Here is a 19312-nt window from a genome sequence, read left to right on the forward strand (position 1 = left end):
TTTGCTCGTTATTTAGCATTTAAAAAAAAATTATATATATATATATATTTAAAAAAAAATTATATATATATATATATATATTTTTTTTTGCTCGTTATTTAGCATTAAGTATGTTTAAAGAGAGAAGAAAGGATGAGAAAAGAAGAACACAAAATAAGCTTTACATCAAATGAATGAATGGAGAGATATTGGAAGATTTTGGATTTGCTATTTCGAGAAATTTTAATCCTGATGTTAGTTTGCTACAGGGAGGTGTAACCATGGGCAGCCGCGGGGAATACGGCTGCTCCGTGGACGAGCTGCGGACTTTGATGGAATATCGTGGGGCAGAAGCTCGAGAAAAATTAGATGCTGAATATGATGGTGTTGAAGGTTTATGTAGGAGGTTGAAAACTGATCCAAATAATGGGCTGCCTCAGGATAAGGATGAACTTGATAGGAGGCGAGCAGTATTTGGTGCGAACGAAATACCGCCACATCCACCGAAATCGTTTCTGCAGCTTGTTTGGGAAGCGCTTCAGGTGATTTTTTTTTTAAATTTTTATATTGTTTCTGGAAATTTGTCAAAATCAATTTTTTCTATTAATGTAAAAATATGGATGTTTTATTAATTTTTTTTTCTTGAAATAGTAAGCATTCTTAATTTTTTAAACTTTTTCTATTAATGTTTGCATTTTAGGATGTAACGTTGATTATTCTTCTTGTAAGCGCCATAGTATCCCTTGCGTTATCATTTTATCGGCCACCCGATGATGGTTTAGGAGGTAAGTTTTCATGAAAGTTTTTTATTTTTGTACCCTAATTATATTAAAATAATAATATTTAAATGATAATATATATGATATTTATAATAATATAATATTTTCAGCAGGCTCTGATGATTCGGAGCATGAAGCTGGTTGGATTGAAGGAGTTGCAATTTTAATTTCAGTTGTAGTTGTGGTCCTTGTAACAGCTCTCAATGATTATACTAAAGAGCGTCAATTTAGAGGTATATTGTATATGAAATTTTTATTCTTTCTTATCATATCCGTATTATACATGAATATAAAATTAAGCATTTTTATTTTGTTTACTGCAACGATTTTGATCTAGGCTTTCAATTTAGAATTTATAATTTCAGGCCTCCAAGCGAAAATAGAAACTGAACATAAATTTGCTGTCATTCGTGGTGGGAATCAAATACAAATTGTCGTTAATGAATTAGTTGTCGGAGATATCGCTCAAATTAAATATGGTAATATTCCACTTAAATATGTGGATTTCATGTAGTGAAGATTTCAAGAATAAAGTTGACATTCTCATGTTGTTTTAAATAAATTTGTTCACTAAAATGAACGAATGTTGGCATGTGATTCAACACAGATTTTTTAAATGAAAAAAGTGTATGTATTATTCAGCTATCTTTTTGTTTAGCTTTTTATTTATTTAATTCCAAGGTACTTTCAGATTTGCAGTATATCTTCAGATATGGTTAGATAAACGCGATCAAGCAGATGATTTTTTTCCTCTTTCTTAGTACGAAACAATAATTATTTTGTTATTTGAGGCGATTTACTTCCTGCTGATGGTATCCTTGTACAAAGTAACGATCTAAAGATTGACGAGTCCTCATTAACGGGTGAATCCGACCAGATTCGTAAAAGTCCTGAATTGGACCCAATGCTTCTATCTGGTATAACTTTTACTGATCACTTTTTATCTGTTATGATTGTTTGCTTTGTATCTTATTGTTGTCAATATTTCTGGCACCTTTAACAAAGATCTATCGTGAATATTTTTATTTATCTTTCTTGTCGAACTATTCAATATTAGGTAAATGTTAATGAATCAGCAGAAAGTAAAATTTTAATAAACAAACAGATAGCACTTAGCAAAAGGTATGCATTATTTCATTCTTCATATGTTTAAACAGGTACACATGTGATGGAAGGTAGTGGAAAAATGGTTGTTACGGCAGTGGGTGTCAACTCGCAGACAGGAATTATTATGACTCTTCTTGGTGCAGCTAAAGATGTCGTAGAAGAAGAACGTAAAGCTGCGAAACGTGAAGGCAAGTAATTTTGTTAATAAAATAGCGAAAAAAAAAAAAAAATATATATATATATATATATATAGCAAGAATTAATCGTTTTAGTGCTAGAAACGGCAATTAGAAGGAAATCAGTATGCATGTTAGCGCTATATTTTATTTTAATCTTAGCTTAGCTATTAGCTTATTTCATCACTGGTGCCAATCGGTATCGAATATTGTGGTAAGACAATTGATACCGTTAATTACCTTTTTTCTTATGCTTTCGCGATAGATAACTATCTCATTAGTATTGCTCATTCTTCATTTTCCCTTGCTCTCTTTGCCATTATCAGTTGAAGCTTGTTTCCTTACATTTCAAGTGAACATCACTATTATTGTTATTGTTATTATTATTATTAGAACTATACATTCCTACTAATTAGTCATAACAGTTATAATCAATAATTAATTGGATATGTAGCAAAAATGAGAGTATTTTTTTTTTCAAAATAAAAAAAAAAACTCTCATTTTTGTTCTAACTCATACTAATTTTACACACTACACACAAAATTAGAATAGTAATATTTCGATTACGATTTTATCTAATATTATTCTTCAGAGCGTCGGGCGCGTCGAAAGAGCAAAGCGTCTGGTAAGACTTCAGTATCGATAATTCTTTTCAAAATGAAGCATTAGTACTAAACCATTAAGCATGCTGTTGTTTTTCCTTATTGGCATTGTACAAAACTTGCTGAAAGGATGTAGCAGAAAAAAAAAAAAATAGTACTTCAGATTTATAGTATGTATTTTCTTCTAAAGTTTCAGATTTGCTTATGCATATGTATGTGCAACATACATTCCTTTATAAATTATGTCTGTATTCATTCTTCCATAATTTCAAAATTGTTTGAGAATAAGCACAGCAAATAGGATGAAATGCACTGTAGTTGAGCATTTTTTATTTAGGAAATTAAGCATTATGTTTTGTTCCCGAAGATTTGATTAGTGAATAAAACAGCAGATGACGTAGTCCTATTTTGGCTTGGCATATAAGGCAATTTTTCCGATTGCCTTGTAAAAATAAATATCACTTACATTGGTATGGAAAATGTTCCCAATTTAGTTAGTAACAAGCGCATTGTGGAACTCATTCAACTTCATCTATTTTGGATGATACATTTCATTTGTTCAATAAATAACTTTTTTGACAAATATAAAGAAGAAAAAGAGTAATAGCTGTATAGGAAGTTTTATGCACCACTCACATTTTTTTAAGACTAACCATAAATATTTCTGTATAATATCGCTAACAATATCACCTCATTAATCACTCGCCTATTTATCACATTAAAAAAAAAAGGAAACATGAAAAAAAATAAAAAAATGAAAAATAAAATAGAGTTTTTGACAGAAATATCAACAATAAGCAAAATTAAATAGAATTGTTTACTAAATCATATGGAACTTTTTTTAAAAAAAAAAAAAAACTTATATAATATATATAGCCTTATCTGGCATGCAGTGCTCTATCATTGTGCTATCGCATTGAGCGATCGGATACATAAAATGTTAATGATGATTCATTTAATATCACGTGCCGGAAGCAATATTTTAGCAAGTTTGGAATGAAATGTCTGTATGAAATTTACATAGTTTTGTATCAGTTTTTGTTACTCTTCTCCTTACTTTCTTTTCTTTTTTAGACTTTAAAGTTTTTCATAAATTTCTAAAAGATTAAGCTAGATATAATTTTGAGGAAAGTCATATTAACAGAAGGCTTAAGAGGCTTCTTTTTTCTCGATTTTTTAAACGCTTCCTATTGCCATTCCAGGAAATTGTTGGACTTTTAGTTTTTCCTTTCTTTTTTTTCACTTACGTTTTAAAATTTCTCATCGAACACAAAATATGCAAGCACGAATTCACAGATAAACGTACATATACGCTGGTACGCATGCTTACTATTCTAATTTCATTAATTTCCTTTTTTATCCCTAATTTGAATATTTTAGATTTTCTTGAATAGTTTCAATCTCTTTTTTTTTTTTTTTTTTTTATTTTTTATTTTTGCACATGCAGGTAAATGTTTGCTTACATTGTCTTTTTTTTTTAATTTCACTTTTTTTTGGCATGAGTAGAAAAGTGGTAGGAAAATTCTATTTCAGTTAAATATCCAGAACTATTGCGATGACAAGAAAAGGCGAATGGAAAAATGCCATTTTAGTATTGTTTGCTTACGCAAGCTTTTTCCTCCATTACTATTTGATGTTAATCTTTTTGCGTAGTAGTGTTTGAAATTTCAGGCGATGCTATAGCAAGTGCAGGAGTTGAAGATGGAACTGCTCAAGCTCTTCTAACTGATCGTGAGTTTAGAAATGCTTTTTTTTTTTTTGTTTTTTTTTGTTTTGTTTTTTGTTTTTTTTTTTTAAAATCATGCCAAACTGTAGGAGTCAAAAATGATTACATCATAATGCTATTTGTCGCAATCGCTGGAATTAATATTAGGTTGGATAGTGCGATTATTGAAATTGATAATAGTATAAGTAAATTTAAGGGACTTTTCTAAATTGATGTATGCTTTACTTTATTTTTTTGTGAGTTTCATTTTTTTTAAAAAAAAATCAGCATTTAAGTTCAACTAACATAGTTAATTCTGTAGTTGAACAAGCTTATACTACCAATATATGTTGAATCATTTCTCATACATATCTTTTTATCACATGCAATCATTTTAATCATCATTTTTGTATTAAGATTAGATGTTATGATATAACTCAAGTAGTAATACAATTTGATCAATGTATTATGAAAATACATTAGTTTCTCTTCTCTAATCTCTTCGTCAGTAATTTATGTTTTAATTATTTGAAATCCTTAACTTTAAGAAAGGAAAAAAAAATCACATGGAGAAGAAAATTGAACTCTTTCCAAGTTATTCCATAGGATTAATTTTAATGCTTTTTTTTTCCTTTTTTGATCATCGATCAGCAATCGAAATAACGCGAGCAAAAACGCATGAACGCAAATGTTTTAGTGTACGCCTCCATTATTCAGCTTTTTTGTTGTATACATATATATATATATATATATATATTTTTTCAAATTTATAAATTAGGATTGAATTTTGCGAAAAAGATACGTTAACGAATGTCGATGGTTGTTTTGCATGAAATCACTTTTTTTTGTGTGTCTCTGCACATTATTACTGATGTATTTATTTCTTAAATTTGATATAATTTTTGATAATACACAAGCGGCAGCGTAACATTATTTCACGAATTTTTCGTGGAATTGTACGCAGAGTGATTCGTTTACTGGAATGCATTTTAGCTCAGATAAAATTGGACGGAAAGTTTTTTTATTTTGGAAATAAGAGCTAAATCACCTGCTGTTATAAATTATAATGAGAAGTATAACTGATTGGCGTATCCAGTCTAAAATTATTTTTGACAGAGATTTTTATACTTCATTGCTCAAATCTTTATCCTGAACTTCTAAGTTAGTGAGGATAGCTTTTGTGGCTTATTCAAGAAAGGAAATAATTAGGAAACCAGGAGGAATTAAAACAATGAACTAAAAAAAGCAAAGAAGAAGACATATTTTACCATCATTTGACATCCACTTGATTTACAGTTTTCAGTGTTCGCATGCTAAAGTCAAAGTAGGACAAGGAATTATTAGTGCTATGTCTTTTTATCCTCTTTTCTGACTAAAAATTGTGCATTTTTGTCTGATATCTTTTTACTTAGGTTTAGTTAATGTTAGTAAGGCTAAATGCTATAATTGATTTTTCTTTTTTTTTTTCAAAATATAAAATATCATTTTCAGATGTGAAGGCGACCGGTTTAGCAGAAGGAAGTAATGGTGATTTGAGTAATGAAGCTACAAAAGATGAAGTTGAAAGCAAAAAAGAACGTTCTGTTTTACAAGCTAAACTTACTCGTCTTGCCATTCAGATCGGTTATGCAGGTGTGCTTTTGTCAGTTTTATTCATAATTTATACAAAACAAACAAAAAAAAGGAAAGAAAAAGTTAAATGAAACATTTGAAAATGCTTATATGATTTTTTGTGTAACAAATTTTTACTTAATTTTCAGGATCATTTGTGGCTGGCTGTACTGTTCTCATTCTTGTTACACGATTTTGTATTAGTCGTTACATGATTGAAGAGAAAGCATTTAGTGTGGGAGACTTTCAGCACTTTATTAATTTCTTGATTATTGGTGTAACTGTCCTTGTTGTTGCCGTTCCGGAAGGCCTTCCTCTTGCTGTCACTCTTTCTCTTGCATATTCTGTCAAAAAGGTAATATTTATTGCAATATTTGATAGTTGTTGCTTGAATTAAAATGCAGCTCACCGCAACCATTAAATTATTCAAAATCGCCTGTAAAATACTGAATATAAACCAAGCAGTTTAGCATTAATTTTCATTTCAGATGATGTTGGATAATAATCTTGTTCGACATTTGGATGCTTGTGAAACAATGGGTAATGCAACAAGCATATGTTCAGACAAGACGGGAACTTTAACAACTAATCGAATGACTGTTGTACAAAGTTACATCAACGGTAAATTTTGCTTAAATGGTTCAATCAAATTAGAATATTTGGAATCATAAGCTAGGATCACTGAGATTATCATAACTGTTCATATACTGCTGCAATTACTTTGGTGCTTCTTTTTTTTTCATTAGTGTTAGGATGTTTCTATTTAATGATATAGTTATTGCAAATTAATACAACATGATAGTCCCTTGTTGATTTTTAAATTTACTGGACCGTATCCCACCTGTTTTCAGTAAACAAAATTTGAGATACAAATTGAAAAATTAAGTTTAAATTGTTGGTAGCTCCTCAAATTTATGAATAAGAAATCATTATTTCAGAAATTCATTATAAGGAAACACCAAAGTTCGAGTCACTGAATAAGGAAACAAGTGATTTATTAATAAATTTAATATCGATCAACAGTAGTTATGCATCGCAGGTATTTCTTGTTTAATACAAGCTTATTATTATTTCTTACCCGTTTTTTTCTTTTTAGTCATCAGTTAAGAACATCCAGCAGAAATTTTTCTTGTCCTGTTTTCCTATGTTTAATAATTAAGCTAGCAAATAATCAGTTACATTATGTTTTATTTTTAAATTTGCTGTAATACTTTTTTTTCCAGGTTATGCCTGCTAAAAATCCTGGTGAACAACTCACACAGTTAGGTAATAAAACTGAATGCGGGCTTCTGGGATTTGTCCTTGCATTAGGACAAAGTTATCAAGCAATCCGAGATAAATATCCCGAAGAGAAGATTTTCAAAGTATGTTATGAATAGCGTTGACACAGTTTGTTACGTTTAATTATCTAAATAGAAATATTTCACATTTATGAAATTTTCCTCCATGTGTGGGCAATTTAACAAAGTCTTCTTTTTGAAAGTTATAAGCTTTCTTTTGAAAGTGATAAGAACTTCAGCAAATTTTGTTATTTGCTTTCTGGTAAATTTACTAGTGTCTTTATTGAAGATATACTCCATATTGGTTTCAAATTCATGCTCTTTACAGGTTTATACATTCAATTCTGTTCGTAAATCAATGTCTACTGTTATCGAATTGAAAGATGGCAACCTTTTCGCCGGTTACAGGGTATTCAGTAAAGGAGCATCTGAAATTATTTTGAAGAAGTTTGTTGTAATTTATTAATTGGGACAGAAAGCATTCATTCATATTAATTAAAGTGAAGGTCAAAGAATTTATTGGTGAAATCTCTTTATGTTTGAGAATTTATTGGTGAAATCTCTTTATTTTTGAGAATTTATTGGTGAAATCTCTTTATTTTTGAACTTATAGATTAATTGTTAACTGATGTTTTGACTAGTGATTGTTTTTTTGCTTAGCCAAGAAGGTAGAATTGATGCTAACCTCTTATAGTATCTTTGATATAATCTCCGATATCGAATGTTTTCATTATGATGATTGACTGTATTACAAATCAGGTAACTTCCAGTCGAATGATGAATATTTCGGTGCAGTTTTTGAAGGCTAATGAGAAAACAGAAATTAGCTGAAATTTTGAAAAAAGCCGTGTAGAAGTAGCTTTTAATGTCTTTTCTTACATGTGATATTTCCAGATGATGCCGTATGGAAATAACTAATTATCATTAGCAGAAACAGTTACATCTTGATAAAGGATTATTTTTTAATGAAACTGATTTTTCTAGATGTAAATGGTTTCTGGCTAAAGATGGTCTTCCGAAAAAATTTTCACAGAAAGATTGTGATCGTCTTGTCAGTAATGTTATTGAACCTATGGCTTCAGATGGCTTACGTACCATATGTCTCGCATATAAAGATTATGTTACAAGAAGTGATAATGTACAAGAAAATCAGGTACACATTGTTATTTTGCATACGTGATATCAAATTTATCTGAGGAAGATCAAAAGGTTTATTTCGAATTTTGATATATCTTTAATTTTAATTTATGTGGTTCATTTAGTAGTAATTTTAGATTCGAGCTACAAAAGAAATTGACTGGGACAATGAAGATGCTGTCGTCAATGACTTAACTGCCATAGCTATTGTAGGAATTCAAGATCCAGTCAGACCAGGTTTGCGTCCTATTTAAACATGGATTCTCTGTATTATGTGTACTTTTATGAGGAAGTGCACTTTTGTGAGAAGTTAGTTGGCTAAAAAATCTGAAATCTATCTTACGAATTCTTCATTACAAATTTTATCAGTGATACTTGCATTTGTTATTTATATTGTAGAAGTACCGGAAGCAATTGCGAAATGTCAACGTGCTGGCATAACTGTACGTATGGTGACAGGCGATAACATCAATACTGCTCGATCAATCGCTACAAGCTGTGGAATTTTACGCCCTGGTGAAGATTTCATCGCTTTGGAAGGCAAAGATTTCAATGCAAGAATCCGAAATGAAAAAGGAGAAGTATCACAAGAGAAATTAGACACAATATGGCCTAAATTACGTGTCCTTGCTCGAGCACAACCATCCGACAAATATACACTCGTTAAGGGTATTATTGATAGTCGCATCACAGATAATAGGTAATTTGTGTTAGATTTACATATAAAAATCACATTGACTGACCATGATTTGAAATTCATAAAAATAATTTATAGGGAAGTGGTAGCTGTAACAGGAGATGGTACCAATGATGGGCCAGCATTGAAAAAAGCCGATGTTGGTTTTGCCATGGGCATCGCTGGTACAGATGTCGCAAAGGAAGCATCGGATATCATTTTGACAGATGATAACTTCACTTCTATTGTCAAGGTATGTGTACTAACAATGGTATATTTTAGCTTTTAGTGCATTTTTTCTTTCATTTTTTGTGTATTTTGTTTAAAAATAAACATTTGATTTTCAAACCTTTTCAAAATATTAAAGAAATGATTAGCTTTTCAAAATATTAAAGAAATGATTAGACTAAAATTTTTTGATTTTGTTCCAAGGTTTTTCTTTGACTCTTACAATAAGAGTAATATTATTATGATGTAATCTATTTACCAGTGCATACTTCAGAAATCCTTTTTGTGTTGTAGTAATGATTGAATTCTTTGAAAGATTTACCAATTAAGGTATTGAACTAAATGTTAGAGGTTATTAGCATAAGTTTTCTTCAGAATAATTATATCCAATTGTACATAACACTGAATTACGTCACCATAAATATGAGTGTAGCATTTTGATACGGTGAAGAATTAAGGGGGCTTTAGCAAATGTCACCCACTGTCAAAAAAAAAAAAAAAAAAAAAAAGTGGTTAGAAAAGTTTAATTAAAGTCACATTTAATAGATACAGACTTTTGATTATGATCCAATATTTTTAAAACGAAAGAGTTTTGGTGTATGATAAAAAAATTTCAGGCAGTTATGTGGGGACGGAATGTTTACGATTCAATAGCGAAATTTTTGCAGTTCCAGCTTACAGTGAACGTGGTTGCCGTTGTTGTTGCATTTGTCGGTGCATGTGCTATTCAGGATACTCCATTAAAAGTTCATGTTTTAATTTTTCGCATATGGTAGTTTATCTTCATATATTTTTCCTCATACATATAACAATTTAATGCTAAGATGTTTACATGCAAGTATTCACGGTCTTTTTTAGGCAGTACAAATGCTTTGGGTAAATCTTATCATGGATACTCTGGCATCATTAGCTTTAGCTACCGAAATGCCAACGGAAGATCTGTTAAAACGAAAGCCGTACGGACGCACTAGTCCCCTCATATCTCGTACAATGAGCAAAAACATCTTAGGCCATGCATTCTATCAGCTGCTCATCTTGTTTGCCCTCATTTTTGCAGGTAATAATAATCTTAAATCATTATCGCCAAATTTTTATTAAAATAAGGAAGAAAAAAATTTCATTTTCTTGTTCATTTAGTTAAGTTAACTTTTTCTGTCCTTTTTGGAAAATTTATTAGTGTTCTTTATCCGAATTGATGATAGAGGAGGAGTGGAAAGGAAAAACTTTGAATGACAGATGAATTTCTTTGTCTTGTAAATTCATGCTTCTCTTAATATTACCTTTCAGGAGAACGTTTTTTCGAAATTGAGAGTGGCAGGTGGGCAGCGTTACACTCACCTCCGTCCGAACATTTTACTATTGTTTTCAATACCTTTGTTATGATGACACTTTTCAACGAAATCAATGCACGGAAAATTCATGGCGAAAGGAATATTTTTACAGTTCATATTTTGCCAATTTTTTTTATTAAATTAAAAATGAACAACTTTATCTCAAATCCTTCCTTAAGCAAATCGTCCTCTAATAAAATTTCCGTCTGCTTTATGATCTCAGAGTAGGAAGAAATTTTTATATGTTAGAAACATCATTTATCAAACTGTTACTACTCTAGTTAGCTTGCATAATTAAATTTTATTACACCGCATAGTGCCATTCTGACGTTTAATGGATTGACATAAGCTATGAAATGGGTCATGAATAAACAGAACGAACAAAATTAGCTATGCTTTACCTATGGTAAATTCCTGTCTGTAAATCATGCGTGAGATTACTAATTGGTTATTTTGTTGCGATTTTTATTTTTTTTTATTTTTCTTAAGGATTTTGTTTATTGCAGGGTTTATTTTCGAATCCTATCTATTATGTTATTTGGATTGCTACAATGATTGCACAAATATTTATTGTGCAATTTGGTGGACGTTGGTTTTCAACAGCTGCATTAAATTTAGAACAGTGGTTATGGTGTTTAGCATTTGGCGTTGGTGTACTGTTATGGGGCCAAGTAATTTCCCTTTTTCAATATTGATTTATATTCTAGTGATTCTTGATGTTGCATTTCTCTATAACACTTTTTAGAATTAAACGGAAAAATGACATTACTCTTAAAAATAGTAGTTGTTCGTACCAGATATTACCGGTTATCAACAATCTGAAGTATATTTATTATATTTTAACGGAAGGAGATATTAGGAGAGAGGCATTTCGTGAATATTTAATGTAAGCATTAATCGAAATAGACAAAGAAGAAAAACAAACGTAAGTGAAGAGGTAGGAAAAAGTAACAAAGTAGATGTAACTTGTGAGAAAATTGAAATGATTATTTAATTCTGTTCTATTTAACTCTGTAATGTTAAAATGTTGATATTTTTTCTATATCATTTATTCTGTCAAAGTTTGAAATTTCATAAGATTTAGGTGGTGACAACAATACCTACGTCTGGCTTGCCAAAGAATATGGCAATAGGTGGTGGTGATGTGACATCAACTGAAAATATCCTAAGCGGCGAATATGAAGACCCAGCAACACACGAGAAACGCTCTGGGCAAATTCTGTGGATCAGAGGATTGACACGACTTCAAACGCAGGTAATTTTATTTGGCCTGGAAATTCAGCTAATATTTGGTGGGTTTTACTTGTGTAGGTTTTTTCATATATTTGTGTGTACGTTTTTTTTTTTTTTTTGAGATTAGCAACAAGGGGAGTTGCTATAAATCAAGAAAAAACTACAAATAATTACATAATTGTTCATGATAACTTTTTTTCTCATCCTCAGAGACTGCGAGAACTTTTCATATCTATTTATTTTTGTACTTATTTTTTAATACCTCATAACTGCTTTGGTTAGAAAGATTTTTTCCGGATTTTCTTCCGGATTACTGTTGAATTGGAACGAAAAGCAGTTGTATTCGGGAGTATTGTATCGAAATGAGTCGATTAGTGTTGTCCTTATCAGTTTTTTTTTTTTTTTTTTTTTTTTTGCTGAATTTTGTGGACTGATCACACTGTGATGATACAACATCACCAAACATTTAAGCTAATATACATGTTGTTGTTGTTTTTTTATACAAGTGTAGACATTTTTTTTTTTTATATAAAGTTTATACAAGTGTATTGTTCGGTCTTTTTTCTGCTTGTTAAAAATGTTTTCTTTTTTTCAACTTTTTTTTTTTTTTTTTTGATAGGGGTATTGTCTGTTGTTTTTATTACTTGAGAATAGCACACTAAAAAAAGTAATTTTTCAAATAGTCGATGTGATAATGCAGCAGATCAAATGAAGTTTTGTTTTCTTCTTTTCTTGTGGATAATTTGATGCTTGGTTAGGAGATAAGATTGATAGTGTATTTACAGTTAAAGGTAGAATATAATCATTTTTTGTCATTGCAACAATAATATATTATTATTCCAATCCTAATCACTGTTTAAAATATAATTCTTCACTGGATAATACGAAGGTAATATGAAGTAAGTTAATAATATACATTATATACAAATGAATGAGTTAATAAAACAAAAAATGTTTTGATTTTTTCTAGTCTTATAAGCTCTGTTAACTGTTAGCACAATAAGTGCATTTGATTACATCATCGGACGAAATGCTATACTATTGTCATTCTCATTTATGATAGTTGAAATGCTGCTCTTAACTGACCAAATAGTATTCAAAAAAGGGTACTGACTAACTTCATGGGAAGATAGCGTGCATACCTTCCCTAATGGGTAAATCATTGATGAAGACTAGTCGAAAATAGATCTCAAATAATTATCATACTTTAGAATAATTAAAGCAGATATTAATTAGAAATCCTTTGCTCTATTTTCACCTTATTACGATGGTATTATTTTTGTTTTTATATTATCTGTTTATAGATAAATTTAGCAAAAACTGCTAACAAATTTAACAGTTTCTTTTGCAAGTTTTATCTTTTTTATTACACATTTTCATTCAGTAATATCTTGAAATTACTATTGATTTTCGTTACCATTAAAATAATTCAATTGCAAAAAGGGACTTTTTTTCCTTAATTGTTTAAAATATAGTTTTTCATTCAGTGATAAAATCTATATTCAATGGTTTTTGTTTTTTTTTAATTTCAATATTAATTGTAAAATATTGTTAAATGCTTGGAAAAATCGTTTTCACTTAGATATAAATGTTTAAACGTTAGAACACCGAATTAGTTGTGAAAAAATAGAACAAGATTTAGTTACATTTTTTAATTTGAATAAATTCCTGTTAAACGAAAGAAAAATACGTACACTTTTTTTTTTGGTCATCGATTTTTGAATGCTTTACGTCACAAAATTTATGTTTTTCTTTTTATCTCATTAATACATGTCGACAACATTAATTCAGTTAATGAATACTTTAAATGCTTTTCCTACTTCATTGAATAGGATCCTAAATTGATTTCATTACTTATCATTTATTGTTATTAATTCCTTGTTTACCTAATATTTGATTTCTATTCCCCAAAAACTTTAAACAAAAAGATTTTATTATTATCACAATCATTCTTTTATCTGACTGAAGCATATGCGTTATTTACCTGAATCACTTTTTTTTTTACTTTGTTTACTTCATTGCATTCTATTTCACTCTAGCTTTTTTCTTTTTCTCACATTATATTCTACAGGTACAACAACAACAAAAAATGATTAACTAACTATATGAATGCGTCAGAATGAATCTCTAGGAAATCTGAACATTTCAAAGTTCGATATTTTTTTATCAATTATATCTTTCAGTTTGCTGCATTCCACATCGACAAATTGTTTGTGTGTGTACTACGTGTCTGTATGTGTTTATCATTATTTTTATCAGTCTATTTTAATAAAACAATTGTCTTATGATTGTAATTTAAAAAGTTTTTTTTTTTTTTCATTTTATTTTATTTTTTTGTATTGAATGTTAGATGTTATTGATAAGAGATTTTATGGTTTTGTCCAGAAAACGTTTATAAATCGTTTCTTCATAAGAGGGCAATTGGTATGTCTGTTTTCTAAGAGCATGCTTTAAAAAAAATAAAATTAAAATTAAAACATAAAAATTTAAAAAATTCTTGGTTGGATATATATTTTGTCTTTCTTAATTTTTGTGTGTTTTTTTTATTTTTTACTACGCTGTCAATACTCCTTCAATACTGCTACTCTTTCTGCATGTTTATTTTAAAGCATTCTGCTTTTCTTTTTTTTTTTTCTTTTTTCCTAATAATTTTCTAATTCAAGATGCCAATTATTATGCTTTAATTTTTCAACTTTCAATCTTGAATGGCTTGTTATTTTGGATAAAAAATTTAAAAAGTTATAATTAGGAATATTATTTGTTTTAAAAAATTTTTTGATAAGATGAATTGGATGACATTTAGTGTGAAATGTTTGCTGTGCACTTTTTATAACATATACTAATTTATTGCATGATTATTTTATCCTTGAATATGATTGTATGAAATGCTGTTTCAGATATTATTGATAATACGCATTGCTATCTAACCAGCTATCAATTGAATTGATACTAGAGAATATTAGTGGGGTATTTATTGTTAAATAATTATTGATAACACAAGAGTACAAATAGTTTTTTTGTTTTATTATACTTATCTATCAGAAATGAAATGCTTCAAATCAGTAAGCCATTGATCAATGACAACTCTTTTTCTTGTATGTAAATTGTTGGGAAGGTTCAGTCTCCTAATAATATCTTATCATCATTGCTTATTATCATTTTAGTCATAATAAAAGAAGTGATTGCTGATTCATTTAGTTAAATTTAGCTATTTATCATATCATATCATATATATATATATATATATATATATATATATATATATATATATATATATATATATATATATATATATTTCAAAGCAAAAACATTTAGCATATATATATATATATATATATGTTTGTCTTTTTTTTCTTTATTGATATTTAAATTAGATCATAAACTTTTTATCAATTTTAATTTCCATTCCAACTTTTTCTTCTATTTAAAATGTTTTTGCTTTGAAATTATGACCAAAATTCGTGTACTGATTGTTTGTTCAGCTTCTTCATGAGTAGAAAATTTGACAGTTCTGAAGTTTATGCATTTATGGTGGTATTCCGAAATTTGGATTAATTTCTGAAATGGGTGTTTAGTAGCAGATTAGATATAAAAATAGAAATAATTGAATGATGTTGTCATTGATATATTGACTTACTGCTAGTGGTTTTTTTTTCTTTTTTTTTTAAAGCATATTTTAATTGATAGGGTCATTTGTTGAATAAGTTTCGCTTCCTAATTAGTATTAGAATCTTTTATTTTTCTGTTTCGTTTATTTTGTTCTTTCTTTTTTTTTTTTTTTTTTTTTTCTTTTTTTTGCAAAATGCTTTTCTTTTCTGCAGCTTCGCGTTGTGAAAGCATTTCGATTATCGTTGGACGAGTTCGAGGAGAAGCGTTCTATTGCCAGTACGCAATCCTGTAACTCGATGCGTGGTGTAGTTGGTGCTGGATGGTCCTATTTATCATTATCCAGAATTAATGCTCCACGTGCTGCTTCATGTGGTGGACCATTACCAAGTCAAACACGTGTTGCATTGGTAAAATTAATGCAACGTACTAATGCTCCACAATCATCATATCCATCCTATCATTCACAACAGTCCTCTACACCATCATCAAAACGACCAACACCAATTAAGCTTGGTAATCCTACTGAATATAACATTCCGTTAACAACAGCATCAACAATGCCAACAGCAACAGAGAATGGTCATGAATTAGCTACAAATGCTATGATACTTAGTGAGCAACAACAACAGATGATTGCAACACAACCTATAGCATCTTTAGTTAGCAGTCAGTTCGAGAAAGTACCATTGGTACAACGATGGCGACCATCTAGTGGTTCGAGGATTGGTAAAAGTAACTCACTGGATATTCCAGTTTCAATTGCTCATGTTTAAAGATTAATTTTTTTTCTTCGAACTTTTTCCTTTATCTTCATGACTTCAAATTGCCCAATGTTGGAAAAATTTTATTTTATGCTAGACCTTCGCTAAAATTATTTATTTATTATTATTATGTTTTTAATGTTGTCACCAGTTGTTGCTTTATTCACTTTTTGTTTAATGTGTATGTCTCTAATCATTAAATATGCATATTTATTTGTAAATATATTTGGATATACAATATGAAAATATGTAGTATGTGGAAAGTGCTTCGGTCTCTTGAGGAATTGGGACAATTAATTGGCAAGCTAATTTACAAAGAAAATAATACGATATCGAAATGATTTTGATTATACAATAAAAATTGCTGATGCATAAAAGGAGGTATTAAACTAATCATTTTCTTCTCTTTTTTTTTTTTTTTTTTTTTGAGAAAGAGGATATTTTGGAAGAATTGAGGGTTTTTTTCATTAGAAATGGCTTTTACTAACTAACAATTTAACCAACAGCTCTTTTTTCTAAATATTTATTTTTAACATTAAAAAAAAAAAAGCGTTTTTGAGCTAATCATTGGCGTACGAAGTGCACAGTTTTTTTCTTTATGCTGCGCTTTTTTTTTTTACTGCATGAAATTACGTTTTTTCAGCTTTTAAGTTTTGAATTTTGTTCTTTAGTAGCAATAAATTGACTCCATGTGGTGTTCTGATTTAAGTCCTGTTTTTTTTTTTTTTTATATATATTTATCTTTTTAGTGCCACTGAGATCATTGATTCATTTAATTTATATTATAAAAGGAAAAAGTTCTCTTCTACTTGTCCATATATTTATTTATTTGGTCTTCTTTATGGTAGCTCATCCAACCTTTTAATGGAAAGGGAGTATTTTTTTGAATATATTTTTGACTTCTTTTATAAACATTATTTATTTATTTATTTGTTTGTTTGTGTGTGAAATCTTGTAGTAGAGAACGGGAATCGAGGAGGTTTTTACATATTTTCATGGTGCTGTAATATTATATTAAATGGCAAAATAATAGTTTACTTTAATTTTTAATTCTGGTTTTTTTCTCATTTTTCACTCCATTTCTGAGATCTTTTTATCCGTTGGAAGTGGTGGAATGTTTCTTTTTATAATATATTTTTATTTGCTCAGATCTCCTTGTATTTCCCGTATTAGTCTGTTAGGATTTTTTTCTTTCTCTTTTTGTAAACATTTTTTCTTGCTTAAAATCTTCATTTTTTACATTTTTCTTCACGTATTGTTATGCGACTAGGTAGTAATTTTTTTTTTTTTCCTGTTAAATTATACCATATCATGAACTTTCTTTTCATCTTTTCGTTCTTTTTTTCTCGAGTAAGAATTGGTGCCAAAAAAATTTCTCCCGCTTAGTTGATCAGTATTTCAGGAAGTCAAGGTAAGTTATTTAAGGATGGTTAGTATTCGTATATAATTTGTATTAATTTTTTGTATCAAATTTTGTTTGAAATTTTTAAAGGATTATACATGAAATATGTTTGCCATTGGTATTAAGTTTCATCTTAGGTTTCAAAATCAGTTTTTTTTTGCTTGCTTTCTTTTTTGTAGTTGGTTGTATCATTATTATTTAAATCATTCTCTAATTAGATTATTTTTGTAAAATTATTTTGCGATATGGTTGTCACATTTTCTTTTTTCTGAAAATTGATGTAAATTCCATTTTAAATAGAAACAAGTCTTTAAAATTCAAGTAGCTCCTCTCTTAGGAAATTTTTTTAACAGATAGACATTTTCATTTTAGGATGCTTTCCAGGATAAATAATTGTTTTCAGGTTGAATATAACGATTTAGGTATATATATATATATATATATATATAATTTGCATAGTTTGAATTATGTAACAGCTATTTGTTTTTTAAAATTTTTAGCGGAATTGTTGAGTCATTTCAAGATCAAATCATATAAAAATGTTTTTCTTCTGGCCAGTTTTTGCAAACCTTTTACATGGCTTTAATAGTAAATTTTGTTACTTAGATTTGAATTATTAGAATCATTACATTATTCAATATCGATCAAAATTTTGTATCGTTGTACGAAATCATCTATGTGAGCTTCAAGAACGAGTAATCTGGAATTCTTCTGCTGTTTAAGTTCTTTTCAAATTATTAAATTGATTGTAGGGGAAAAAAGGATGTAGAGAGTAGCAATACATATACCGGCCATCTCTAATATATCTTCTACCTTATTCTCTCAGCACTTATCTTGTGACAAATATAAGCAAAACATGATTTAGATTCAAGATATTACAATGATGAAAATATATGATATAAAATAGCAATTAAATATTGAATTATGTTATCTTAATGTTGCAATACATACATCTTTCTCAAATATTAGATATTATGGAACCTAATTTAGAAGCACGAAGATTTTCGGTTGAATAATCGGGTATATTCAAAAATCAGTCTGCAAGATGATAATTAAAAATTTGATTCGCTTACTGTTTGATGAGTTAAAATAATAAATCACATACATCATTTATTATTTAAGATGAAATATTTAAGTTCTCATCAATACTAAGTCAATATTACAAATTATACTAAATTATTTCACTCTTCATTTCATTTCTTTTTTTTTTCTTACTATTATTGCGTACAGTATCATTTTTTTTTCAAATTTTTCAAAAAAAAAAAACGAAGACTTGAATATTTTTAGTTCGTAAATTCCAGCAATCTATTTTCATTTCAACAAATAATTTGTTCGAAAGCTTTCAGGGGAAAGAACGACAAATTTTTGTGCATTATAATATCCTAATCAATAATGCAATTTTAGTTGTGAATTTTATGTAGTCATTTTAATTTGACAAATAAAAAAGGTATGCTTAATATAGAAGAGTTCATTGATTGATACATTAAACATTATTAGCTTTCTGGAATGCAAAATGTCAAAGATTGCTTGGTTTCGTCAATCTATAAATAACAACTGGAGAAGGTATTAATGGAAAGGAAAAGCCTTTTAGGGTGATCAAATAATAAATTTTTATTCCTGAAAAATGTGATTTTTTCTTTTTTTTTTTTTGTGTATGCAACAATTTTCAGTGAATTTTGATTGATATTCCACTAA

At 28.8% G+C, this 19312-nt stretch overlaps 1 protein-coding gene across 1 annotated transcript; it reads left to right on the forward strand.

The window, feature by feature from the left end:
* Positions 1-311: 311 nt before the first annotated feature.
* Bma-mca-3 lies at positions 312-16227 on the forward strand (the record flags this gene model as incomplete). The annotated part of the gene is made up of 24 exons (XM_043074364.1): positions 312-521; positions 680-764; positions 869-991; positions 1124-1237; positions 1550-1675; positions 1916-2047; positions 2635-2667; positions 4316-4375; positions 5841-5981; positions 6110-6315; positions 6449-6581; positions 6899-6999; positions 7184-7324; positions 7569-7687; positions 8225-8393; positions 8515-8614; positions 8777-9077; positions 9153-9306; positions 9899-10027; positions 10140-10338; positions 10569-10723; positions 11119-11283; positions 11697-11867; positions 15667-16227. The coding sequence occupies 24 exons, from the start codon at positions 312-314 to the stop codon at positions 16225-16227; spliced, it is 3828 nt and encodes a 1275-aa protein (XP_042930298.1).
* Between the last annotated feature and the right edge of the window lie 3085 nt (positions 16228-19312).

Source organism: Brugia malayi, assembly GCF_000002995.4.
Source record: "Brugia malayi strain FR3 genome assembly, contig: Bm_v4_ChrX_scaffold_001, whole genome shotgun sequence".
Lineage (NCBI taxonomy): Eukaryota > Metazoa > Nematoda > Chromadorea > Rhabditida > Onchocercidae > Brugia > Brugia malayi.